Source organism: Urocitellus parryii, chromosome 15 (assembly GCF_045843805.1).
Source record: "Urocitellus parryii isolate mUroPar1 chromosome 15, mUroPar1.hap1, whole genome shotgun sequence".
Lineage (NCBI taxonomy): Eukaryota > Metazoa > Chordata > Mammalia > Rodentia > Sciuridae > Urocitellus > Urocitellus parryii.
The window spans coordinates 18,342,758-18,370,313 of record NC_135545.1 but is presented as its reverse complement, the minus strand read 5'-3'; the positions used below and the strand labels follow the sequence as shown (position 1 = coordinate 18,370,313).

Sequence of the window (27,556 nt, the reverse complement as noted above, 5' to 3'; positions counted from 1 at the left end):
GTTCATCTGCTGGCGTTAGCATGTATCTTCCCTGAGATGTGACAACTTTAACAGCATTATTATATCTGCATATCTAATCTAACTTGAGGCCCAACAAATGTACAAGCTTTTATCGGTTTCTGTTTTCAACCACATTTTGAAACCCATTGTTTCTACCAAGAGCCTGAGTAATAGCTGTTGCTTTACAGTTTCAGAGAACATTAAAACTTTTTTCTTTTTTAACTTTCAGATGTTTATAGTAGAACCCTAACGATCTTAAATTTTATCACTTATAGAAATAAAAAAGGAAAGTTCTAGCACTCTAAGATGGGAGGGAATTATGTGGAGAAGAGTATTTTAAAATTCATTCATTTATGCTTGCCATTCCAGTGTACATCTGTAATCCCAGTAGCTTGGGAGGCTAAGGTAGGAGGATTGCAAATTTGAGATCAGCCTCAACAATTTAGCAAGACCCTGTCTCAAAATAAAATAAAATAAAAAGGGTGGGGATATAGCTCAGTGGCAAAGCACCCTTGGGTTCAAACCTCTGTACAAAAAAAAAAAAAAAAAAAAATTACACTTTGGTTAAGTAGCAAATAAAATTAGTTCTTTCAGAAGTTAAATACTGTCCATCCTTCTCTCCCAATATCTGTGCAGTGCCATCTTAAATTGACATCTCATGTTAAAATGTTTAGACTAGATTTTTATCATCTCTTTGAAGTCTGGGATAACAAACATCTGATAATATGACCCAGATATATAAATAGCATATAATTCTATGATCTGTTTTATAGTTTCCTATAGTATCCACATGTAAATATTGATTTGGTTAATTAACTAGCTTCTAAAGAGATTTTAAAAAGCAGAGAAAAGAAATATGAAACTTGGAAAAATTGTAGTAAATTGGTTTTCTCATTTGCTTTTGTTGTTCTGATCTTTAGTTTAAAATTGGTGTCAGGGGCTGGGGATATAACTCAGTTGGTAGAGTGCTTGCCTAGCATACACTAAGGCCCTGGGTTCTAATACCCAGCACCACATTAAAAAAAAAAAAAAGTCTGTACCCGGAGTGGCCTCAGCAACAGAGTATACAAATAAATAAATAAACAAACAAACAAACAAATAAATAATTAAAAAATTGGTGTCAACATTTGACAGGAGCATTCAACCACTGAGCCTCACTTCCAGCCCTAGTTTGTATTGTATTTAGAGATAGGGTCTCACTGAGTTGCTTAGTGCTGAGGCTGGCTTTGAACTCATGATGCTCAGCAATTTAGCAAGATCCTGTCTTAAAATGAAAAAAAAAAATAAAAAGGGCTGAGAATATAGCTCAGTGGCAAAGCACCCCTGGGTTCAATCCTCTGTACAAAAAAAAAAAAAAAAAAATTATATTTTGGCTAATGTAGCAAATAAAACTAGTTCTTTCTGAAGTTAAATATTGTCCATCCTCTCTAGCCTCTCTAGCCACTGGGATTACAGGAGTGTGCCACCGTACCCGGCTTGAAATCTTTGACTAACTGTAAGTTTAGAAAATTATAGGCACTTGTTAACTGGGTTTAGAAAATATTCACACTCTTGAAACATCTTGAAACTTTTCTGTAGGTGGAAAAAGTTGATTTAATGACTTGCCCTGCTTCTACTATTGTGAATTTTTGTTGGTTTGGTTACCTGTAAATTAACAATCAATGAAAATATTTTGGGCTGAATCTGGAGGTGGAAAATCTAGCCCACGTAACTTCTTTATTGTTTTATTCTTATATATTTTTTGTGGGACTAGGGATTGAATACCTAGTCTCTACCACTGAGCCACATGGTGCTCTACCACTGAGTCACACCCATGCCCTTTTTTAAAATTTTGAGATAGGGTCTCACTAAGTTGCCCTGGCTGGCCTCATACTTGTGATCTTCCAGCCTCCCAAGTCCTGGGATTACAATTGTGAATTACTGCACATGGCCATCTTTAGTGTTGTTGTTGTTGTTGTTGTCGTCGTTGTTATTGGAGATTGAACCCATGGGTGCTTTATCACTGAGCTACATCTGCAGCCCTTTTAAAATAAAAAGTTATTTATTTTTTATTTTAAGACAGGGCCTTATTGAATTGTTGAGGCTGGAATCCTCCTGTCTCAGCCTCCTGAGTTGCTGGGTTTACAGGTGTGCACCATAGTGCCCACCAGTTTTTAGTTGGCTTTAATGATTCTATACATTATGTTTTTTAATATTTTTTAAATTGTCAATGGACCTACATTTATTTATTTATTTATTTATATGTGGTGCTGAGAATTGAACCCAGTGCCTCACACATGCTAGGCAACTGCTGTACCCCTGAGCCCCAGCCCCAACCCACATTATATTGTTTTGATGCTAGTATTTTAGTTTTTTCTTATACTCCAGTACTTCCCCTTTCCTCACCTTCTCCTTCCCCTTCCCCCTTTCTGCTTCTCAATTGGTCTTCCATTTATTTATTTATTTTTAATTGGTACATTATAGTTATATATAAAATTGGAATGCATTATGATATATTCATACATGCACATAGCATAATTTGGTCAACTTCATTTCCCAGTTCTTCCTCTTTTCCTCCCCTCTTCTCTCCTCTTTGTTCTTTCACTTTTACTCCACTGATCTCCCTTCCACTTCTAAGATAAATTCTTGGAAAATTTTTGTAAAGAGAGAATGAATATGAAGAGCTGACATTTATGTACCAGATTCTGGACTATGGATTCATGTGCTAGGTCCTATCTCATTCTCCTTGTGTTCCTAAGAACACAGGGACTCTTACTATCCCCATTTGATAGATGAGGGGATGGAGACTTGGAGAGCTGGCAGCAGAGCCAAGATTCAGCTCTGTCTGCCTCAGAGCTCACCTGAGGATGTTAAAAGCTTACAGACTCTGGGCATTCTGGTCTGGCTTTATCTTCATCTGAGGTTCCCCTGGCAGACAAGGCAATGGCAGGAATGCACTGATTGGAATGCACAGGTCTTATATTGAGGTTTCTGGCAGCTTCCTGAACATAGCACTGTAGTCTGTTGAACTAATCTGTTTCTTTATCAGTGAGGCATAAAGGGATCATAATAGTTCTGCTTCAGTGTTAAACATTTTGTCAACACCTAATTCAGGGATATAGGAACTTACTTTTTTTATTTCCCCCCAGTCATATTTATTACATTTGTGTTTCAGATGCTCGTCAGAAACTTGAGACACCTCAAAAGGAGAAACATAAAAAGAACAAAGAAAAACACAAGACTAAGAAAGAGCACAGACGAAAGAAAGAGAAGGTGAATACTTCTGGGTGCCTCAGGGTTGGTGTTGGGTCTCCCATTGCTGCTTCTAGCGTCCAGGGAAACCCCTGGAGTGCCATATAAAGCCAGTCAAGGAGCATATTCCTTGGCCAAGATAGGGAACACAGGTCTCTCTACATCTTCACAATAATGTTGGCATTCAATGCAAACTTTCAGCTTTTCACAACTTTGTTTTTCTTTAAGGGTAGCATATTTTAATTTGTTCAGTTTTAATTGGTACTGGGGATTGAACTCAGGGTACTCTACACTGAGCTATACCCCTAGCCTCAGCTATTTTTGTCATTGTCATTGTTATTGTTATTATTTAATATTGGGGATTAAACCCAGGACCTCATGCATGCTTAGCCAGTGCTCTGCAACTGAGCTACATCTCCAGCCCAACTTTGACATTATTAAAAATCATGATTTTAATTGGTATCTTTGCCATTTGAAGTGAAGAAAGCTTGAATAGATAGAATAGTGGAGCAGCCAAGTGTGGTAGTGCACACCTATAATCTCAGCTAGTTGGGAGGCCCAGGCAGGAGGCTTACAAGTTACAGGCCAGCCTGGGCAACTTAGTGAGTCCCCATCACAAAATAAAAATATAAAAAAGGACTGGGAGTGTAAGGTAGTGGTGGAGTACTTGCCTAGCCTGCAGAAACTCCTGAGTTGGATTTCCAGCAGCATGTACTTTTACTGCTGACATCTCTTAGTCTGTCATCCATGTCTTCTTTAAGCCTTTTAACTAGCTTAATATTATGTAGTTATGTAGCCAGTGTGGTCTGTCCCAGAAGTCGAACACATTAGAAACTGCTCCATTACTGGCTACCAGAGGAAGGGATTCCTGAGCATGGAAGACAACTGAAGTTCTCATGTAGAGAAAAGAAAACACCTGTGCTGACAGATTTGAAAACCAAATCCTATTTGTTAAATATCACTGCCCTGCTGTTCATTGATCTGCCAGTTTCTTCTCCGCACTTTTCCCGGCTGCTTGCTGTTCTATTGTATAGTTTCTCAGGCCTGACAAAATGAACCAGTCAAGTTCGTGGGAGGTGGTGCAGGTACAAATAAGATTGGAGCTAAGTTTCAAGAGGGCATCCTGCCCTATCTGCTGGATTCTGCTGTGTCAGTTACTAGAGGATTGGCCATGTCAGTGTGCATAGTTTATAGTATGCACAGCTATCTGTTCTGTCTGCCTGTGTTTGGTCAAAGCTCACTCTAAATCTCTAAATGAGGGGTTTTGATTTTGTTTATTTTTAACTGATTCCAGCAAACAACCAAATGCCTGGGTTATTTAGCCTTTTTTTCTGGTGGCCCTAGGGATCAAGCCCACGTCCTCACTCATGCTAGTCAAGTGTTCTCCCAAGTGTGAGCTTCACCCCCACCCACTGGGTTAGCTTTTCATTGCACCAAATTAAGGAGAAAAACATATTTCCCACTTTCTCCTCCATTCTCCTCATTTTTTTTTCTTTTTTTTTTTTTCCAGAAAAAGAAACACAAGAAGCACAAACACAAAAGTAAGCAAAAGAATAAAAAATCAGAGAAAAGTAGCAGTTCTGAGAGTACTGACAGCAGTGACAGCCAGAGTGACGAAGAAGGGACCGCTGACCTGTCACCCCAGGAGCTGCTGAGACGGTAGGCTGTGGGCAACAGTTGGTCTTTACTCAATAATTGATGTGTTTGCTTAGAAGCAAATACCAGAAATGGGAAATTTGTATATTCACTAGGCTTTTTAACAAGTTTTAATATTTAATTCCATAAGTAATATGTGAATATATTATTAATATGCAAATTCAGACCTTACAGATAAAACTTAAGGGTATCCTTGACCAATTCCCCAAACCTCTCCTTGTCTATAGTAACCTCTATCCTTAGTTTCACATGAACCTTCAAGACATTTCTGTGCAACCATACAACATACACACTCACACATTTTTTTGTGTGTGTTGTCACACTCACATATTTAAAAAAATATTTTAAATTGTAGATGGACATAATACTTTATTTTATTTATTTATATATATATATATATATATATATATATATGGTGCTGTGGATCAAACCCAGTGCCTCATACATGCTAGTCAAGCACTCTACCACGGAGCTACAGCCCCAGCCCACACTCACACATTTTTTGTGCACATTTTAAAAAAATATTTATTTTTTAGTTGTAGTTGGACACAATACCTTTATTTATTTACTTTTATATGATGCTGAGGATCGAACCCAGGGCCTCACATGTGCTAGGTGAGTGCTCTACTGCTGAGCTGCAGCTTCAGCCCTGGGCACATTTTTAATATAAATATAATTTTATATTTATAACACAGGTTTGTAGGGTATGAATCTTTATAATGAATAAATATTGCCAAAGTACTTTCCAAAATGGCTATGTTCATTTAAATAAAGTACTTGATTACTACTTTGATTACAAAAATTACCAGTGTTACAAAAATGTTTGCCAGTATGATGGGTAAAAAATGATCTCTCATTTTAATTTGCATTTCCTTATTTATCAAGGTTGAGCATGTTTTCATGTTTCTCAGATTTTGCTGTTTTTTTTTTTTTTTTTTGTAAATAGCTTGTTCATGTCCTTTGTTCATCATTTGTTTTCTGTTGGATTGTTTCATTGCCAGTACAGTTTTGCTGATTTTTAGAAAATAAAAAATATTTTTGTATATTAAGTCTTTGTATTTTAGTGTATTACATGTTACTTTTTCACTTTGTTGTACAGAAATTTTACTTTTGGGACTACTTGGTTTTTACCAGTTTTTGTTGTTTTACAACATCATCTTTTTAAAAAGACCTTCCTTAACTCAAGGTGTGTATATTAAATATAATTTGCACATACACTAGCTGGGTACCTTGATACATGCCTGTAATCCAAGTGACTCAGGAGGCTGAGCCAGATGGATTGCAAGTTCAAGAATAGCATCACAACTTAGTGAGATCCTGTCTCAAAATGAATAAAATGAATAAAATGAATAAAAAGGACTGAGGATGTATCTCCAGTACCAAGAAAAAAAAAAGTTTATAACCACACATGTAACCCCACTGCCATATACACACTACCCTAATTCTTTTTTCTTTTTTTTAAAGTAGTGCTGGGGATTGAATTCAGGGCCTTGCTTATGCCAAGCAAGTGCCCTACCACTGAGCTACTTCCTCAACCCTACTTGAAAGCTTTTGTAGTTTTGTTTTTGATCTATTTGAATTTTTTTTTTTTTTGGTGTGTGTGTGTGTATGAACAGAATAAGATAGGCATACTACCTATTTTTTTCCAAAATGAATACACAGCCATAGCAGAGTAACCTAACTTCAGTTGAAAACAATCCCCAAGTCCCAGTGACTTACCATAGTGAAGCATGAAGGCAATTGAGGAAGCTGCTCCAGATTCCAGCTTGTTCCTTCTTCAACCCATGTGGTCTTCAGAGGAGGGGGACAGGTTGGAGGAAGGCACTGAAATTGTTATGATCCTGCCTCAAAGTCTCCATTTTACTTCCATCTGTAGCCCATGGCCAGAATAGCTGCCTGGCCTACCTGGCCACTCCAGCACTGGGAAGCACAGCCGAGCGATGGGCCCTGGATAAAGTGGGGAATAGCCGGATGAACCCTGATCACCTCAACCCTACCCCAAATTGTATCTCATTAAGATCAGTGATCCTTTTGTAAATCCCTGTGCCCATGGGGATTTTCTGCTTAGATTTCTTAATTGTTTTGTATTTATGCCTTTTTAAATAACTATGATCTTATGGTATTGCTGTCTGGAAAGGCAGGTTCCACCTTTTTGTTCTGTGTGTGTGTGTGTGTGTGTGTGTGTGTGTGTGTTGCTAAAGATTGAACTCAGGGCCTTGTACACATTGAGCAAGTGCTCTACCACTGAACTATATCCCCAGGTCTTTTTTTTTTTTTTTTTTTCATTTCTTTCTTTTTTTTGGGGGGGTGGTTTACAGGGGATTGAACTCAGGGGCATTCAATCACTGAGCCACATCCTCAACCCTGTTTTGTATTTTATTTAGAGACAGGGTCTCACTGAGTTGCTTAGCACCTCGCTTTGCTGAACCTGACTTTGAACTCATGATCCTCTTACCTCAGCCTCCCAAGCTACTGGGATAACAGGTGTGTGCCACTATGCCTGGCCTCATTTATTTCTTTTGGAAGGACAATACATTATCATGGTTCAAAAATACAAAGGATGTGAACATTTAAATTGAATCCAAAGCCTTCTGAAGTAGCTGTGCCAATTCATGTTTCCCTTTCCTCCTTTATGTGAGTACTGACAGGGAAGAAGGTACCAGGAAGCACATCTGGGTATCAGTTCATTTCATCTTCACCCTACTCTGTGTCACCCCATCTCTTAGATGGGGAAAGCCAAGCATGGAGGTTAAGTCACGTGCCCACATAATCTCCCCCATAACTGATATCACTGTTGATCAATGTTGGTCATCTGGCACATCATTCCTACAGAACTTTACCTGCATATAGAAGGGGCATAGATGGAAGCCCTTCAGTGCCCATTAGGAGCATGTGGTAGACTGGGCCAGAAAACATAGGCAAGTAGCTATGTGCTGAGTAACATCTACAACTTTTACTATATTGAGACCAAAACCTGAAGAACAATGTCTATGTGTTAAGTACTATTGATGTTAAAAAGTCATCTTCAGGTCTTTGGATTTTTCTAAATGTACACATATGTTAACTTTCTATCACTATAACATATACTTGAGATAATCAGCTTATAAAGAGAAAAGATTTGTTTTAGCTCCTTTCCTTTTATCCTTCCTTCTTTTAGCACTGGGGATTCTCTACCCTGAACTTCACCTCCTTCTTTTTTTATTTTTATTTCAAGACAGGGTCTCAGTAAGTTGTGGAGGCTGGTTTCAAACTTGTGATCCTCCTGCCTTAGCCTCCTGAGTTGCTGGGTTTACAGGCATGCATCACTGTACTTAGCTGACATTTGATTTTTCTACATAGGGCAGGGGCCTAGAACCAGTATGACTCAGCCCTACTCTAAGTAGAGTTGCCATAAACATTTTTATATATATGAAATTGAGATTTAAGACTGAAGATTTTGGAGCTTTTGCCCCTGAAGCAAACATACTTTAGTTCCTTCTCTAAAGGCCATACAATGGCTGAAGTGGTAAGTGAAACCAGGATTAGAGAGTGCTCTTAGAAACAGGTCCTAATGTGAGATGTGAGTTAGTGAGTCTCTGTACATTTGGGGGGTAACAGAAGAAGTAGTTTAAGATAAGAATAAGCTATGCTTCATTATAATGGTCAACCTGTGCTTTCTATGTGGAGACATTCCACTGTGAGGTGTGGAATTCTCAGCCCTCAACAGAGCTGTTTCATTTTTTTCAGTTTATTTCTAACTTACCTTCTCTCTCTTTTCTGTTTTCTTTTCAGACTGAAATGTCTCCCATTAAGAAGGCAGTAATTGAATTCTGCCCTGGCCTGTCCCAGTATCAGATCTCCTCCATGAAGGAAACTCATTGACTGTTCAGTTAATGTATTGTACAGATTGTATTTATATGTAAATTCCTGCTGTAAAATAATTTTTAAAACCTTGCCATTTCAAAGTCTGCCTTGAAAGGTTGTAGAAATTGATTTCTATTTTTAACTTCAGTTAGTGTCAGAGGGAAAAATTCAGACTGAACAGTTTAATTAAAGTGGCATTTTTCTATTTTCTTCTTGGGTTTTTAATTTACTGGAATGTTAAAAAAGAAATTAAAAATGAAGACTTTCTCATAGTTTTGTTATGAAGAGAATTGAGCACTGTAAGGTCAGTTTGGACATACTGAAGGATGTGGGTGTGTGGGGGGTGGTTCATTGGAAGTGGAGCAGAACAGAGCCAGGGTCCTGGCTGGGGCCCTTATCTTCTCAGAGTTGGTGTCACTAAAGTGTTCAAGACAGGCAAGGAGTCAGAGTGGGAGGATGTGCACCCACACAGCCTGAGTCATGCCTGCTCCAGGTCTTTGCCCTGGTAGCCCTTGGGTCCCTGCTCTGAGGCCAGCTCATATGTATCCACGAGAAACCTTTTCAGAAAGCAAACTGCAGCTCAGTGGTTCAGTGCTTGCCTAACATAAAAATGTCCCTGGGTTCCAGCCCTAGAATGGTAGGAGCAGGGTGGAGAAAAAGCCAAATGCAGAGGTTTTTACATTATGAAATTAACCTCATAAATCAGAACAACCATAAAAGGAGAAGGAAGGGGAAAAATCAGTTCTAGTTTTACCACCCAGAGGTGACAGCGTTCAATATTTTGGACTAATTCCATCCAGTCTTTTTTAGCCATGAGGCAACTGTTACCTGACTACAGGCAGCATTTCCCTCTGACCTTGTGACAGATCTTTCCCTTAAGTCTTATAAACTGTGTGAACCCTCCCCTAACAGCTGCATGCATTCTGTCCAGGGGCCATTCCATAACTCATTGATCATTTCTCTGTCAACTGACAGACATGAAGTGGATGAGCCCAGGAGCTCCTATGCATGCAAAGGACACAGAAATCACTCTATGACAGGGAGCTAGGAAGACCCAAATGAGGGCACCAAGATTGGTTACTAAATTTGCATGCTCTGTCCCCTTCCTCTTATGCCCAGAGCCTGACTCCATTTTTCTAGGGGAAGCAGTGTTCTGCGGTGGGAGGAACCATTTTCACTCTGCAGGTGAGTAGGCGGCCAGCAGCGTAGCTCGTGGGTCGAACGGCCTCCTGAGGCGCGCGTGTTGCTACCGTTCTGGCCAGGCCTATGGGTGGCCACCAGCGGGTTGGGTCCAGAGATGGCTTCCAGGAGGCCAGGTTCCCCAAAACCCATAAGCAAGGACTGGAAGAGGTCGGTTCCTCCGGGAATGTACTGGCCTCTCAAGATGCCTGGGGCTACTTACGTGGCGAGAGCCAAGCGCCGTTTCAAGCTGTCCATCCCGGATATATACCACAGCCGGCTGCTGGCCTCTCTCGATCCCCTGGCCTTGGACAAGGAGGCTCCGCAGAAGCCTGTGAAAAATGCCTCTGAAAAAATGTCAGAGGAAAGGTTCTGGGGCGACCATCAGCCCCTCTCCAAGGTCAGAACCACCCCTGGGGTGAGGGGCAGTGACCTGGCCCCCATGGGTAGGGAGGGCGCTGAGGCCAGCAAGTGACTTATGGGTGACCCACTTGGTTTCTCCAGCCACTGTCCTCTGCCTGTCAGCAGCATCCCTGGAGAGGAAAAGCTCAGAAACTGCTGCAGCAGGGTCAACTGGTGGAGATGCTGGGTGTCCCTGGGATTCCCGGGCTGCAGCTTACTGGGGAAACCAGGATTCTTGTGCGGAGCGGACTCCGCCACTTACCACGGTTTGCTTCTGCCCTCTGGTGGCGGATCCCATGAGTTCCCTTATCCCTGTGTTCCCATACCTTCTGAAGGCGGGTATCTTCTAGTCCTCCGCATCTCCACAGTCCTGCTGGTCTCCATGCACACCGCGGGGTCACCCGCAACCCTGCCACCCACGCCCTACGCTTCCTCGGACTTAGTCTGAGCATGTCTGCTTTCCTGGAAGTGGAGCCCAAACCCCTCATCTCATTGTTCTATCTTTTTTCACACCAGCCATTACCACGAACAATTCTAAAATGTTTCCATCACTCTCGGAGAAACCCTGTACCAGCTATCAGTCACTCCCTTTTACCACAGCTCATCCTCCCAAGCCGAGGCAACCACCAATCTATTTTTCATCTTTATAGATTCACCTATCTTAGACCTCTCATAGTAAGAGAATCAAGTGACAGGTGGTCTTTTATGAATAAAAGATTATTATTCTTTTATTTTTTAATATTTTTTATTATTATTCTTTTCCTTAGCCTAAAGTTTTAGTGGTTCATCCACATTGTAGCATGCATCTGTACTTCTTTATTTTTTTTGCCAAATAATATTCCATTGTATGGCTGTTTTAGTCAGCTTTTTCACTGCTGTGACTGAAAGACCCGACCAGTACAACTGTAGAAGAGGAAAAGTTTGAGGGCTCACAGTTGCAAAGGTCTCAGTCTATAGACAGCCAAGGTCCATTCCCCCAGGTTCAAGGAGAGGCTGAATATCATGGTGGAAGAATATGGCAGAGGGAAGCAGCTCACATGGTGATCAGAAAGCAGAGAGAGACTCCACTCTCCAGATACAAAATATATAACCCATAACCACAGGCTGAATGAACCACTTCCTCCAGCCACACCCCACCTGTCTTCAGTTACCACTCAGTTAATCCCACCAGGGATTAATTCACTGTCATAGTTAAGGCTGTGACTCAATCATTTCTCCTCCAAAGCTTCTTGCATTGTCTCACACGTGAGCTTCTGGGGAACACCTCACATCCAAACTATAATATTGGCTGTGAAATTTTATTTATCCATTCATCACTTGCTGGATATCTGGGTTGTTCCCACTTAATGCATTAATAGTGCTGCCATGAACATTTTAAGCACACACATTTTTTGTGTGGATATTTTCATTTCTATGGGATCTGCACCTAGGTGTGAAATTGCTAGGTCATACTTTAATTCACAAATTTCACTTTCTGAAAAACTGCAAAATTATTTTCCAAAATAGCTGTACCACTTTGTGTTCCTGCCAGCAATGTGAGTTTCCATTTTTCCATATCTCTGGCCAACAGCTACCTTAATTAGTGTGACATGGTATCACACTATGGCTTTCATTTTCATTTCCTAATGGCTAATGATGTTGAGAGTCTCTTCATATACTATCAACTATTGGCATGTCTTTGGAGAAATGTCTGTTCAGATCTTTTGCTATTTTTTTTTCTTCTGTTCTGGGCATTGAACCCAGAGTATCATTTATGCTAGGAAAATCTTGTATCACTGAGTTACATCTCTGGCTCTTTTGCCTACTTTTTATTTGTGGTGTTTGTCTTTTTATTGATGAGTTGTAAGAATTCTTAATATATTCCAGGGCTGTGGGTATAGCTCAGTTGGTAGAGTGCTTGCCTTGCATGTATAAGGCTCTGAGTTAAATCCTAGCACCACAAAATGATGATGATAATAATAATAATAATAAATATTTATTTTTTTCCAGATACAAGTACCCTATCATATATATTATTAAAAATTATTCCCAATTATGGTAGCACATTCCTGTAATCCCAGCAATTTAGGAGACTGAGGCAGAAAGATCGAAAATTCACAGCCAAACAGAACAACTAAGTGACATCTTGTCTTAAAATAAAAAATAAAAGAGCTGGGGATACAACTCAATGGGAGAGTGCCTCTGGATTCAATCCTTAGTACCAAAAAATAAAACTAAAAAATTCCCATTATGTGATTTTTTTCACTTTTTTGATGGTATGCTTTTTAAAAAACTAATTCTTTATTGATAAATATTTACACTAGAATTAGAAATGTCAGTAGAAAAGTAGAATTTAGAATCATTTTGGAGAATATTGTCATATTAAATATATTGTACAAGATTTGATCATTAAAAATACAGAATGCTTCATGAATTTGCATGTCATCCTTGTGCAGGTACCATGCTAACTTCTATATTGTTCCAATTTTATTATATGTGCTACTGAAGTGAAAGTTCTCTTTGAAATTGTGCTTCAAAGCACAATTTTTTTTTCATTTTGCTAATGTCCATCCATGTTATTGCTTGTGTTTTGGTGTCATATCTAAGACACTATGCCTGATGCAAAAATCATTTACACTTGTTTTCTTGTAAGAGTCATAGTTTTAACTCTTACGTTTGAGTCTTTGATTCACTTTGAGATTGTTTTAATAGATGGTGTGAGGTAAAGGTCCAACTCTGTTCTCTTGCCATTTGTCTCAGCAAAAACTGCTAAAAAAGGCTATTGTCTCTTTTTAATTGTCTTGACACCCTTATAAAAATTAAATGTTTCTTTCTGGATTCTCAGTTATATTTCATTTATTTGTAGTTCTATATTTATGCCATTATTATGCTGTCTTGGTCAGTTGCTTGGTAGTAAGTTTTGAAATTAGAAAATGTGAGTTCTCTAGTCCTTTACATTTATTTATTTATTTATTTTTGTGGTGCTGGGCATTGAACCCAGGGCCTTGTGCATGCGAGGTAAGTACTCTACCAACTGAGCTATATCCCCAGCCCCTCTTAACCTTTATTCTTAAGATTGTCTTGGTTATTTGGATTCTCCTGAATTTCTATAAAAGTTTTAGAATCAGTTTAGCAATTTCTACAAATAAGAAAGCTTAGAATTTGGATGGTGTTGAATCATTTTGGAGAATATTGTCATATTAAAAACATCACATCTGCCCATCTATGAACATGGTATGTCTTTCCATTTATTTTGATTGTCTTTAAATTCTTTCAAAAATATCTTTTTTTCAGAGTGTAGGTTTTATATTTTCTTTGTTCAGTCAATTTTTATATATTCTTTTTGATGATTTTACAAATGTTTTTTGTTTGGAATTTTTTTTATATTGTTCATGTATTGTAGTTAGAAATATAATTATTTTTTATATATTGACCTTGTATCCTGTAACATTTTTTTTTATGGTACTAGGGATTGAACCCAGGGGTGCTTTATCACTGAGCCACATCCTCAGCTGTTTTTATTTTTTGAGACGAGTTCTCACTAAGGTGCTTAGGGCCTTGTTAAGTTGCTGAGGCTGGCTTTAAACTTGCGATCATTCTGCCTCAGCCTCCTGAGCTACTGTAATTACAGGCATGTACCACTGAACTCAGCTCCTACAACCTTCTTAAACTTATATGGCCTATCCTTTTTTTCAGATCCCATTTAAAATTCTGAGCGGGCATGACCATGTTGTGAGTTCCTGCCACTTCTGCGTGAACGACACCAAGCTCCTCAGTGGCTCCTATGATCGCACTGTGAAACTGTGGGTAGGTGGCTCTGTGTTAGGTTCTCCTGCAACTAAGATTAGGCACCTTTTATGAAAAGTTCTGCAGTCCTGACACTTAACGATCCCAAGATTTGTAAAGGCCTTCTGAACAGAGTTGCAGGAAGGAGGAACCTTAGGGGCTGAGGTTGTGGCTCAGAGGTACAGCGCTTGCCCAGGACACGTGAGGCACTGGGTTTGATTCTCAGCACCACATTAAAATAAAGATATTGTGTTCACTTACAACTAAAAAATAATATTTAAAAAAAGAAGAAGAAGGAGGAACCTGCCTTAGTGTCAAGTAACCAGAAAGAGAAGTCAGTGTAGCTTAGGCCAGTCTAAGAATCTGGATGCTCTGAGAGCAGGGGATGAGACCACTAGACTTAGAACTCCCAGCTTTTTTGAGGGTGGTTCTGCTGTGCCTGGGTACTACCTGAGGTTTCTGAGCTGTCATTTCTCTGGGTCTCCTCTTTCAACCACAGAGACTGTATGGCCAGGTCTGGGTTGTCATAGAGGACAGAAATATGGCCAGGCCTAGGACCTGTCCATGAGAGGTGGTTGAGAGAGGTAGGTCTGAGTACAGATCAGCACCCCAAAGTGTAGGAGGCAGGGGCACAAGGGATGAGGGTGTGATGTTCAGGCAAGGTTGCAGAGAGGTGACCACCTGGAGCCCTTCCAGAACTTTTCTGGACATGCTAGGAGATCTGCACAGGTTTTTTTTTTTGAAGGCATTGCTGTTTAGTGAGGAGTAGGTGAGAAGGAAGCAGGGCTGGAGGATGGCAGTGGCCATCAGGGGCCAAATTATAGATGGCTGTGTGGCTGGGGCTCTAATCCATGGGGGAGGACAGTCAGTTTTGAGTTTTGTTGTCTTCTGGTTTCAGAAGCAGGAAGGGGAATGGTGGAGAGAATCAAGGCTGGTTCCCTGGTTCTGCTTTGGGAACTGGGTAGCTGAGATCTCCTGACTCTACAGATAACCACAGAGGAACATCTTCTGTCATCTGTGGGTACCAAGGCCAGGTTGACCTGATGGGAGATTTGAGGTCTTTACAGGCTGGTTCAGACCCCAATTTAGGACCTACTAGCTCTGTAACCCTAGGTAGTTACATGACTTCCTGGGCCTTCCTGAGTCTCTCAAATCTCAGGACCAGCTGTGTTTCGGGGCTGCCACAGGCTTGCCTAGCTCACAGACCAGACCCCATCAGACTGCCACTGCCTCCTTTTGTAGCTGCCCTGTAAAAATCCCTGTCCCCAGAGCCCATGATCTCCTTGGGAAAACTGTGACTTTCTCAAGGACCCTTAAACACTTTTCTAATCCTTAGGGTGACCAAAATACACTGGGGACAAGGGAATCCCTGCTCTTGTCATCACCTAGGGTAGGGGGCATAGCAACTTTCCAAATATGTGTTTTGCTTTACCATCTACAGATTCTTCCATTTCAGTCATAGTGTCCCTCTCTGTTTTGGCTAAAGGGCTCCTATCTCCATCAATGCATACTACCTGTTTCCACTCTGATTGTTGTCCCCAAATTAGGGACCATTCATGGTGATATCCTCTGTTCCCCACCATGGCCTACTTGCCCTTGCTCCTTGCCTTTCCCATCCCCCATCCACAGGCAGTGACTTCTACATTTGCTACCTCAAATGTCCTCCTCTTTCTCACAAGCCATCCTTCTTCTTATCTCAGGAAACATGTCCGAGCACCCTACCCTCGCCACTGCACTTGCCTACCCGCTCTGCTGCCATCTCCAGGCAGGCTGAGCATCCTGAGGCTCTTGCCCTCTGCCTTCCTTCCATCCTCCCCTCTAACCCCACCACTGCCAGCTCTCCCTAGGGCTTCCTAACTTGGCTGGCCCCATTGATTGCCCCCTCCCAGGAGCTCTTTCACTTCCCATTGTTTTTCTTTTCCCTATTTTCTTCCCCCCCAGCTGTGGCTCTTCCTGCCTCAACCTTTGCTCTCATCCTGTACCCTCTTTCCCTCTGAAGAGGATAAAGCCATTACTGCACACAACCACCTTCTCTATTCACAGAATCTTGATTTCAACCAGCACCCGAACATCTAATTTCATCTTTCTTTCTTTTTTTTTTTTTTTTCGATGGTGCTGGGGATTGAAACCAGGGTCTTGTGCATGTGAGGCAAGCACTCTACCAACTGAGCTATATCCCCAGCCTAACTTTATCTTTTAAAAGCCCTTTTTTTCTCGAATGTGAGATCATTGTGAATAATTTGGAAGGTCCATATGAAGAAACCAGGGAAGAAAGTCATCCTTCATTCCATTTCCAATGTTCCTCGAAATATATTGGCACTTTTCTTTATTGTCATTAAAAAAATAAGTTTGGGTAGATTTCTAGAAGTAGGATACATAAGCCATTTGCATAAATATGATATTATTTCTTTATTATTACTGTGTTTTCTTTTAGAGCATAGTAAAATATATTTTTAAACATAAAAAAATACGTTTGGTAATTTTTCTCATACAGGCAATATGATTTTATTACAGAAAATACATAAACACAAAAACTCATCATTTCATGACCCCAGAGTTATCTGCTCTGAAATTGCTGGAGGGTATTTTCTCTCGACCACATAGAAATACTGAATATATATCCATAGTACACTTGAGCTACACATATTATCACATCTCCTTGAATTTTCCTGTTATCATAGCCTCTTCCTCCCCAATCATTCAAAATCTGACTAGTATTTTCCCCTTAAATTGAATCCACTGTATTCACTTGGCGTTTGGAATCCAGCTTCCCAATGCCAAGTGAAGAGAGCAGGCACTTCAGTCCATAACTGCTATTCTTCCTCTTGGCCATGGGGTGTCACTGTTAAGTACTGAACCTGCACAGCCCCATAGTTCCCATCCATTCTAGTAATGCTTTTAGTTGATAGGGGGCCCTCTCCATACTCTGTGGGCCTCTCTCAGTTCCAGGCCCCACAGTTATCATTTCCTTAGTTCACAGAAAAAAAAAAAAAAAAATATATATATATATATATATATATATATATATATATATATATATATATATAAAACCTGTCCCCTGAACATGGGGTCCCTTACCAGAAGGCCTTGGAGTCCTGATGCTAAGTGGTCTTTATATATCCAGGGAGTGTTGTCACAGACCTGCCCTTTTCAGACTGAAAAATTCCTACACCCTGGCACCATTATTTTACATAACAAATGCAAGACCTTTCTAGTTAGTCATTTTTTTAAAAAGGAAATATAAAAAGAAAACAAAGTGAGTCATTGTCTTACCAATAACTTGTGTCAATGGGGCTCCCTGTAACCTCTTCCCCTGCTGTTTATCCTAAAAAGCTGTTGGCACATATGTTACTAAAAATATTTTGTCTTTGCTACCACAGATACCCTTCTACTCTGGTACCCTGCTTTGCTCTCATCACATTCTGTCATTACTGACCTTCAGCATAATTGTCAGCAGTTGTCAGTGCTCCCCTATTGGGCAGGCTACATTTCTGTTTGTTAATTTTGAGACAGTCTCCTTAAATTGCCCAGGCTGGCCTTGAATTTGCAAGACCCTCCTGTCTCAGTCTCCTGTGTAGTGAGATTGCAGGCATGTACCACCAAAGTTTATTTTAACCATTCCCATTTAGATGGACACCTAGACTCTTGCCTTATTTTTGCATCACACATTACCTACAATGCAGAACGAACCTTTTTCTTCTTCTTCTTCTTCTTCTTCTTATTTTATTTTTTTTTTTTTGATACCAGGGATTGAACACAGGGGCACATAGCCATTGAGACACATCCCCAGCCTTTTAAAATATTTTATTTAGAGACAGGGTCTTGCTGAGTTGAACTTATTTTCTTTCTCTTTTTTTTTTTTTTTGGGGGGGGTGCTGTGGATTGAACCCAGAGCCTTATGCATGCTAGGCAAGCACTCTACAACTGAGCTATATGAGCTATATCCCCAATCATGGATGAACCTTTTTATGCATACTTATTTGACCACAAATATGTTTATTTTGTTAGGAGGGCCCTCTCAGAGTAGAAATGTTGGGTCAAAGGACGTAATGTTTAAAAAGAAAGTTCTTGAAAGATATTGCTAGGGGCTGGGGATGTGGCTCAAGCGGTAGCACGCTTGCCTGGCATGCGTGCGGCCCTGGTTCAATCCTCAGCACCACATACAAACAAAGATGTTGTGTCTGCCAAAAACTAAAAAATAAACATTAAAAAATCTCTCTCTCTCTCCTCCCTCTCCCTCTCCCTCTCTCTCTCTCTCTCTCTCTCTCTCTCTCTCTCTCTCTCACCAGTAAATAATGAGAATATTATCTGCAGTTCTGCTTCAAGAGTGGCCAGTGCCCATCTGGTGTGTGTGGAGCAATAGGGGAGTATTACTGGATGCTGTGCAAGGCAAGGGCATCCTTTCTGCTCAGGATCAGGGAGGTGTTGGAAAGTCCTTTTGATCTTTGGAACTGAGTGAAAGTCATAGAGACCAGTAGGAAAGCTAAAGGCTGCTGTTGACCTCAGTCCATGACTTCAGCAAACATAGCTGTGACCACTCTCTGTCCTCTCTCTCCTGCTGATTTGAGGATGCCATGGACGGATCTGTGATTCGGGATTTTGAGGAAGGGCCCTCAGCTCCTGTTACAGAGTGCAGCATCACAGCTGACAGCAGAAGGTAACCTTTCCTCTTGTTTACCCTGGGCAGGAAAAGTGAGAGGCAGCCGGCAGCCCACTGTACAGACATGACAGTGACAGTGTTTTGTTTTAAAAATTTTTAAAGCAAATACACAACTATGTTCCCTTATTGGGGCTCAGGGTATCTACTCTTTTGTTGTGAGAAATCAAGTGGATGTGACAGCACATTGAAAACTTAAAGCACTTAAAAGAGAACATTTATTGTGGTTAAGCCATTCTGAATTTTCTTCATGGAAACCTAGACTGTCTTCTCTGGACGACACCCCAAGCTCCTTTCTCTTTGCTGGTTTGGCTTTGTGATTGTCACTATAATAACTCTCAGCTGTGAATATGACTCTGAAGGAGTTCAGTGAATCATTAAACCTGTCTGGCCCTGTAGTCACATGGAGACTGTGGCAGCTGCAAGGGGCCTTAGCAATCTAGTCAAGACTCTTATTTTTCAGGGGAAATTGAGGCCTAGGAAAGCATGAGCTGTCATCTGGGAAGGGTCAGGGATAGGAAGCAGTGGCTCACAAGAAGAAAGCTTCAGGGATGTGTTTGCGTAAATCTCTTCACTTGGATGTGAGAAATGGGAGGTGGGCCTTTAACAGTCAAGAATACTTGCTTTAAAATGGCTTAGATTTTATCCTGAGTAGCAGCTCTGAAACTGGTATACTAATAAAAAAACTAGAATGGGATTTACGTTTCATAGGATTTTATAGAGACAAACTTTGCCACAGAAATGTGGAATATAAGGAGACAAAAGTACATTTGTTTTTAGCTAAATGTACAATAAAATATTTCAAAACAAAGTCAGCTGTCTATGAATGCGTTTTCCTGTAAAAAGACATGAGCAGAGAGGGAAGTGAGTGGTCCTTATGAATTATAAAGATCTTCTTAGAAGGATGTTGTAAATTACAGAACAGAAGAAATGCTACTTTTAAAGCCTTAAATATAAAAGAACGTATCTGGCTGGCCGAAGGAGTACAGAAGATAATTGGTAATATTAGATTGTCTCTGTTTTGAATGGGAACACACTACTCCCCAGTGGGGCTCATGGAGCATCTTTTGAAAGATTCTTTTATTATTTGCAATCTTGGTCCTAAATTATAAAAAGAAGAAAAAGTCCTCATAGAAACCACAGGCCTGATTGTCTCTGTGGTTAAGGCCCAACGTTTGTCATTTTATTTCTAGAATTATTGCAGCATCCTATGACAAAACAGTGAGGACTTGGGACCTTGAAACAGGCCAGCTGCTGGTATGTATATCCTGCCCCCATGGCCCAGGATCTTGACTGGGCCTTGTAGCTTTGGGCTGGACTTTGAATTGGGAGTGATGACAAAACCCCAGTTTTCCAGGAATGGAGAGTTTTCTTGGGGACCAAGATGTAGATGTATACAGCACTCGATGGTGGTCATCGCTTGCAAAGTTTGGAAGATGTAGATGGTGGAGGGGGTGTAACAGGCAGATCAAGGGCTTCTGTTTGAAAGATGGGAAGGGTTTGGCTACACAGAAAGAGGCTGGGTTGGGGTTGGGCATGGCATTCAGGGTCCCCTGTGGGCTATTTGAATTTGATGAGGCAGGAAGTGGGGCTGAGGCCATGGGACACAGGCCATTGTGGCCAAAGAATCATAACTTTGTGCCTTTCCCAATCTGTTCTCTTTCTGTCTTAGAGGGGGCTACTATCTACCCACCAAATAGGCCTGAGATCTACCCTTTCTCACCCTTTCCTGCCCATGCCTGGGCAACCTCAGTCCTGCTCAGGGGCCTACTAGGGAACTTCTCTGTTCCCAGCTCTTCTGTTCTACCTTCAGCAATAACTTATGGCCTCCCCTCTTCTTTTGTCTTCTCTCCCACTCCTTAAAAAAACAAGTTTTTTTGTACTAGGGATTGAACCCAGCGGTGTTTTACTACTCAGCTATAGCCCAAAGCCTTTTTTTTTTCAATATTTATTTTTTAGTGTAGTTGGACATAGTACTTTATTTCTTTATTTTTATGTGGTGCTGAGGATTGAACCCAGTGCCTCACGCATGCTAGGCAAGCACTCTACCACTGAGCCACAACCCCAGCCCCATAATCCCAAGCCTTTTTAATTTATTTTGAGACAGGGGTCACTAAGTTGCTGAGGCTGGCCTCAAACTTGCAATCCTCCTGCCTCAGCTTCCTGAGTTGCTGGGATCACAGGCATGTGTGAGTGTGCCCAGCTATGTTCCAGTTTTAGGGTATATAACTAGATTTTGTTGCTAATTTTGTTGTTGGGTTTTTTTTTTTTTGGTACTGGGGATTGAACCCACTTAACCACTGTGTCACATCCCCAATCTTTTTTTTTCCCCAATATTTTTTTATTTAGAGACAGTCTCACCAAGTTGATTAGGGTCTCACCAAGGTGCTAGGCCTGGCTTCCAACAACTTGTGATCTTCCAGCCTCATCCTGGCCTTGAACTTGCAAACTTCCTGCCTCAGCCTCCCGAGTTGCTGGAATTGCTGGCATGTGCCACTGCACCCAGCAGTCACTGCTAATTTAAAAAATGCCTTTGAGAAATTTATGCCAACTCATACCCTAGGTGCTCAAGAGGAATACACCATCTCCTACTCTCACATGCTAGATATCATGATTTAAACAAAATTCTAGTCCATATGATAGCTGAAAAGCAAGACTTGCACTGATTTTTCTTTACTTTGAATATTTTCCTACATGTTTATTTCTTCTGTTGTAAGTTTCCTATTATTCTTGTCATTATCCAGTTTTCCTACTTGAAGTGCTTTTCTCTTTCTTCTTTAAAAGTACTTCTATTTATTTTTGTTGCACAAGTCATCCATGCCTTTTGCCAACGGTGAACTCAACTAGTTATCTACTGAGGCTTGATAAATGACTCTGAAACTTAGCAGCTTTGAACAGCAACATTTATATCTCACATAGCTGCTCACAGTTGGAAATCTAGGAGCAGCTTAACTGGGTGGTTCTGGCTCGGGTATTTTGTAAAGTCACAGTAGAGATGTCTCGTGGGGCTACAGTCATTTTAAGGCTCCACTGGGGCCGAAGGGACTCTTTCCAAGATGGCTCACTCACATGGCTGTTGGCAGGAGGCCTCAGTTCATCTCAATGAGGACCCCCAGGGAGACATATGGACAAGACAGTTAACTCCCACAGAGTACATGAGCCAAGAAAGAACAAGGAGTAAGCTATGATTTTTTTTTCATTTTTATTTTTAATTTTAGGGATTAAACCCAGGCCTTTGAAAAAACCAAACATTGCTCTACCACTGAGCTATACCCCAGTCCCTTGATTTTTTTTATAACCTAATGCCACATTGTCCTTTCTGCCACATTTTACTGTTTAGAAGCAACATTCAAGAGGAGGGCTCTTTTATTCCACCTGTTGGAGGGAGGACTGATGAAGAGTTTGAGGAAAATTCTAAAGCCATCACAATAACAATACTATGATTTATGATGTATAGAGAGATCCTCCTCTCCTACATTGTTGAGCAGTCCATTCATTGTCCCCTTCTTGCTCTTGGGTGTAGGGTTGGGGAGGGCTGGGTTTTTTTTTTTTGGTCTTGTCTGTGTATAGGGCAGACATTTAGTAAAGTCTTGTTTACTCAACTGAATAGGAAGAAAGTTGCCATTGCTACAACCTTACTGCCATATCTCTAGGTATTCTCTGTGTCCCTCCTGGACACAGATATTATTGATTTAATGAATTAAAGGCAAACTTAAACATTCAGTTCTTTTCTTCTCACTAGCCCATTAGAAGTACTCAGTGACCATATGTGGCCAGTGGCTGCCATGTTGGATGGTTCAAGGACAGAACAGTCCATCATCACAGAAAGTCCTACCGGGAAGACCTGGGTCAGAGAGAAAGGGAAAACAACTTTTCAGTTGTTCTTCTTTTCAGTGGCAGACCAACCATGATTACTTCATAGTGTCCTGTAAGTTATCTCCTAACGGCAAATATGTGGCCTTAAGCTTGGATGTGGATCGTGGAATCTGCATAATGGATGCGGAAAACACCACCATTTTGGCAAACATTAAAGGTGAGGTTGCACAGCTCCCTGCTCATTCTGTCTGTTATAGGAACAATTGCGTGTCACTTGACAGGTAGTGACTTTCCAGTGGTTTATTTGGCAGAACTATTATGAAAAAAGCCATATAAGTAAAGTGGGATGCCCACTAAGAAAAGCAGTTAAAACCAAGTCTTTAATAAATGCTTTCCCTTCTGTCTCATGCTTGTAGCAAATGAAACATTTTGCTCAACCTCACGTGGACATTGAAAGTCTAACTTTTTATTGAGTGGAGGCTTGACTGTCTTATCATTTCCACCTGTATTTTTACAATTTAAAAATAATCATCAGGGCTGGGGTTGTAGCTCAGTAGTAGAGCTCTCGCCTCACATGCGTGAGGCCCTGGGTTTGGCCCCCAGCACCACATAAAAATAAACAAATAAAAATAAAGATAATGTGTCCATCTACAACTAAAAATAAAAATTTAAAAAAATCATCACTGTGTGTCAATTTCCTGGATATGACACTGTAATATGGTGATGTAAGGTATAAGTGTGAGGGTAAGTTGGGTGAAGGGCATACAAGGATTTCTCTGTTATTTCTTGTGCCTAGAAGGAGATTTGCAGTTATTTCAAAATAAAAAGTTAAAAAATATATGATCATTGTAAAAACAAATTCAGCGTGTAAAATAAAAGATAAAAGGTGGCTTCACCTGTCTTATCTCTTCCCCAGATTATGATAATTATCTATTATCTATTACTATATAATAATCCATTATTATAATTATATATTATATAACAATAATATAACCTATTATTATTATCACTATTTTCTGTGGTGCTGGGAATGGAACCCAGGGCCATACACATGCTAGACAAGCACTGTACCACTGAACCACACCCTAGCCCACAGTGATCTATTATTAGCAATACATTGCCAAGTAGTTTTCCTGAACATGTGTGTGTTGGGGGGGGGTATGTGTATCTACTTCCCATAGGTCCTTTATGTTTATTTTTACTTATTTTTATCATCATGTTACCATGATATGTGTGCCACCCCACAGATTGTATTTTTCCCTTCATGAATCACTTTACATTCTATCTTTTCCTTATGCTTCCTTTTTATTAGGTATTGTGGTAGTGGGGATTGAACGCAGCGTGTTTTACCACTGAGCTATATCCCAGTCATTTTTATTTTTTATTTTGAGGCAGGATCTCACTAAGTTGTTGAGGTTAACCTTGAACTTGTGGTTCTCCTGCCTCAGCCTCCACAGCTGCTGGATTCACAGGCATGCGCCATCCTGCCCAGCTTCCTCACACTCCAGGTTCTAACTGGGCACCTCACTTTCCCATGCATCCCACTCTCCAGGCCTTTGCATGTGTTGTTCCTTCTGTCTGGAGCACTCGTCCTTTCCTGCTTCCCTTGATGACTTTTAGGACCCTTTTTGATCCCTGGAGGGGATCAATCCCTTTTGATCTCTTGTGGCCAGGAGCTATGATGTACCGTGTACTGCTCTCAAGATCCTCAGCATGTAGCAGGTAGTTCCTATCAGATTGAGAGCTCTGTGAGGGCATCAAGAGTAGACCAACTAGTCTCACTGTTCAAAGCCTTGCACATAGTAGACATTCAGGAAAGGTCTGGAAGGCTGAATTGTCCCTTAAGAAAACTGGAAGTGTGTTTCCATAAAGTTGCTGGGGGGGGGGAGTCTTGTGAGTCCTCTAGACCATATAAAGCATGTAACCCAGTATGTGGACCTCATGGTGACAAGTCACTCTTCCTGTGCTGCAGATCATCACAGAAGATCAATCATGGCATGCTGCTTTGACCCTGACAGCCAGAAGTTGGCTTCTGTCTCGTTGGATAGGTCCATCAAGATCTGGGATGTCACATCCAAAGCCACACTGCTTACCATCACAAAGTGAGAAGGGTCAGTGGGAGGCAGGCAGCACCCTGCAGCTGGAAGCGGGGCAGGACACCTCCCTTCATGCCCTCCTGGATTCCACACACAAACCAGTGTCCCTATGGAGGCATCTCCATTGTGGTCATGGGTGCTCCAAGGAGGCTAGAGAGACAGGGCAGGCCACAGAGAAACCACCACCTGTGGCCTGTGTGCTGTGCTGGGCCTCAGCAGCATTTATTTCAATGTAAGCCCACACTGAAAAACCTTGTACAGATCCCCCATAAAAATGTGACTTTTTGTGGGGCTTGGTGGTGCATGCCTATAATCCCAGAGTCTCTAGAGGCTGAGGCAGGAGGATCACCAATTCAAAACTAGCCTCAGCAGTTTAGTAAGGCCCTCAGCAACTTAGCAAGACCCTGTGTCAAAAAAGAAAAAGGACTGGTATTATGGCTCAGTGGTTGAGCACCCCTAGGTTCAATCCCTGGTACCAAAACATATAAATAAATAAAAGGGGCTGCAAATGTGGCTCAGTTGTTGAGTGCCCCTGGGTTCAATCCCTAGTAACCAATAAAATTAAAAAAAGAAAAAGTGACTTTCTTGCATCTCTTGTAAAATGGGAAGATCTGACAATTTAGGGCCTTAAGGGTCTGCTAGATGGGACAAATCCATTGCAGGAGGCCCTGTTACTTCTAGATGGGACAAGTCCTTTGCAGGATCCTGAAGTTAGGATCCCAGAAAATGTATGCACCCATCACTCTGCCTGGGTCAGCTTCCCACGGAGATCTGATGTAGGTTCCCATCCTGTGTAATCTTGAGCCTCAGTTTTCTCACCTGAAAGGAAGCAGAGGTGAGGTCTGAATAAGATAATGCAAGAAAAGATTTTGAGCACTCTTCGGGCCTCACCATGGGCCCTCAGCATGTGCTCTGTTACTTAGAGGTGCGCCCAGGGAAGGCTCTCCTCTGCACTGCTCCTTAGAACTGCTCTGTGGTGGCATTGAAGGGGCGGAGGCAGCAGAGGTGACCCAGTTCCAGCTGTGGTCAAGCATCCCAATCTGCTCCATTCTCTTGCCCCAGTGGGCACAGTGGTAGGAAAGGGAAATAAATACAATATCTACTGGTAGTTTTGAAGTACCTTAAATTTATGATCTCTGGAAATGTAGTCTTTAGCAAAATAGAGAGGCAAGGGGCCTCAGAGCCACTCATCAGGGCTTTAGAAGGACCCCAGGCATGATCTCCAGCTCTGCTATTGGCATCTTTAAATTCTTAATCATTTCTGAACACAGGACTTTGCATGTTTTTATTTCAAAAATATGTAACTTATTTTTATAAAAATAAGTATAAAATTAAAAAGGTACAAAAGGATATACAATAGAGTGGAAAATCTCTTACGTCTTACAGCCATTCAGTTTGCCTCCCCAGAAGTCAATGCTTTCCCCTCTTCTTTCTTTCCCAAGTCCCTTCCTCTCATACTATACAATTAGCCCATTTAAAACGAATTCAATAGTTTTGGGAAATTTCAGTAGTTTTGATAATGACATTATCATTAATTATGGTAAAAGACATCTGACATGAAACTTGACATTTTAACCATTTTTAAGTGCACAGTTCATTGGATTAATTACATTCACAATATTGTGTAACTCTCACCACTGTCTGTTTCCAAAACCATTTCATCACCCCAAACAGAAACTCTGCATCCATTAAGCAATAACTTCCCACTCCTACTCCCCCACCAGCCCATGGTAAACTTTATTCTACTTCCTGCCTCTGTGAATTTGCCTATTCTAGATATTTCTCATAAGGGGAATCATCAGATGTTTGTCCTGGCTTATTTCACTTAAAATAATGTCTGCAAGATTCATATGTGTTGTAGCATGTATCAGATCTTCATTCCTTTTTATAACTGAATAGTATTTCATCATATGTGTGTATACCATGTTTTGTTTATTCACCTGTCGATGGATACTTGGGTTATTTCTACCTTATAGCTACTGTGAATAAAGTGGCAATGCATGCTGAAATATAAGTACCTATTTGAGTCCCCACTTTCAATTCTTCTGGTTATATATCTGGGAGTGCAAATGCTAGGTCATATGGTAATACTATATTTAGCTTTTTGAGGAAATGGGATTTTGCCTTTTAATTTTATACTGGGCACTGAAGATTATATAGCTGGTCCTGCTGAGGATTTTGAAAACTTATAATCTCAAATGATTTTGAGCTTGCAAGGAGTAAACATAAGCACTTTATACTTTTTTCTGCTTAAACTGTCAAACATAATTTGGAAAACTCAAGAGGAGAAGAAAGGTCTACTGCGTTTACCCATATCTTCTTACTGTGTTCTCTCTCCCTTCCTGAAGTCCAAGCTCCCTTTTTTTAAATCTCCTTTCTCTTGAGAAATTCTTATAGTGAGTCTGTGAGCAAACTGTTCTCTTTTTTCTTCTTCATCTGAAGATGTATCGATGTATCTTTCCTTCCTGTAGAATATTTTCTTTGGATTAGAAATCTCAGATAGTAGTTCTTTCTATTAAAAAACTGTCATGTCACTTTCTTCTGGCCTTCGTGACTTCTGATGAGAGATCCACTACCAGTCATGTTGTTTAAGATGTCATTTCTCTCTTGTTACTTTCAAGATCACTTTCTTTTCTTCGTTTTTTCTTTCTACTTTTTGTGTAGTGAGGGTTGAACCCACGGGAGCTCTTACCACTGAGCCCCAGCCATTTTTATTTTTATTTATTTATTTTTAAAATATTTATTTATTTGTTTAATTGTAGTTGGACACATATATTTATTTATTTATTTTTAAAGAGAGAATTTTAAAAATATATATTTATTTGTTTATTTTAGTTTTCGGTGGACACAACCTCTTTTTTTCATTTTTTTTATTAGTTGCACATGACAATACAATGATCTTGACATATCA

The 27,556-nt window shown here is 40.6% G+C and overlaps 2 protein-coding genes and 1 non-coding gene across 4 annotated transcripts in view; 2 read left to right on the top strand and 1 right to left on the bottom strand.

Moving 5' to 3' along the window:
* Window positions 1–8,939, top strand: part of Gpatch1 (G-patch domain containing 1) — a 44,440-nt gene extending 35,501 nt beyond the window's left edge. Inside the window, exons 18-21 of one of the 2 annotated variants that reach the window (XM_077793030.1) lie at window positions 3,155–3,252; window positions 4,742–4,890; window positions 7,272–7,371; window positions 8,659–8,939. In XM_077793030.1, coding sequence (XP_077649156.1) covers window positions 3,155–3,252; window positions 4,742–4,890; window positions 7,272–7,368 — 344 coding nt within the window. In that variant the 3' untranslated portion in view covers window positions 7,369–7,371; window positions 8,659–8,939. The remainder of the gene's footprint in view (window positions 1–3,154; window positions 3,253–4,741; window positions 4,891–7,271; window positions 7,372–8,658) is intronic. The other variant, XM_026391278.2, reaches the window with a different exon arrangement.
* Window positions 8,940–10,096: 1,157 nt separating this feature from the next.
* Wdr88 (WD repeat domain 88) overlaps window positions 10,097–27,556 on the top strand; it is a 37,122-nt gene continuing 19,662 nt past the window's right edge. Inside the window, exons 1-6 of the mRNA XM_026391194.1 lie at window positions 10,097–10,309; window positions 13,987–14,097; window positions 18,645–18,733; window positions 19,927–19,990; window positions 22,628–22,766; window positions 24,522–24,651. Coding sequence (XP_026246979.1) covers window positions 10,097–10,309; window positions 13,987–14,097; window positions 18,645–18,733; window positions 19,927–19,990; window positions 22,628–22,766; window positions 24,522–24,651 — 746 coding nt within the window. The remainder of the gene's footprint in view (window positions 10,310–13,986; window positions 14,098–18,644; window positions 18,734–19,926; window positions 19,991–22,627; window positions 22,767–24,521; window positions 24,652–27,556) is intronic.
* Window positions 12,702–12,807, bottom strand: LOC113184552 (U6 spliceosomal RNA). Its single transcript, XR_003301012.1, has one exon. It is a non-coding gene; the product is annotated as a U6 spliceosomal RNA (small nuclear RNA).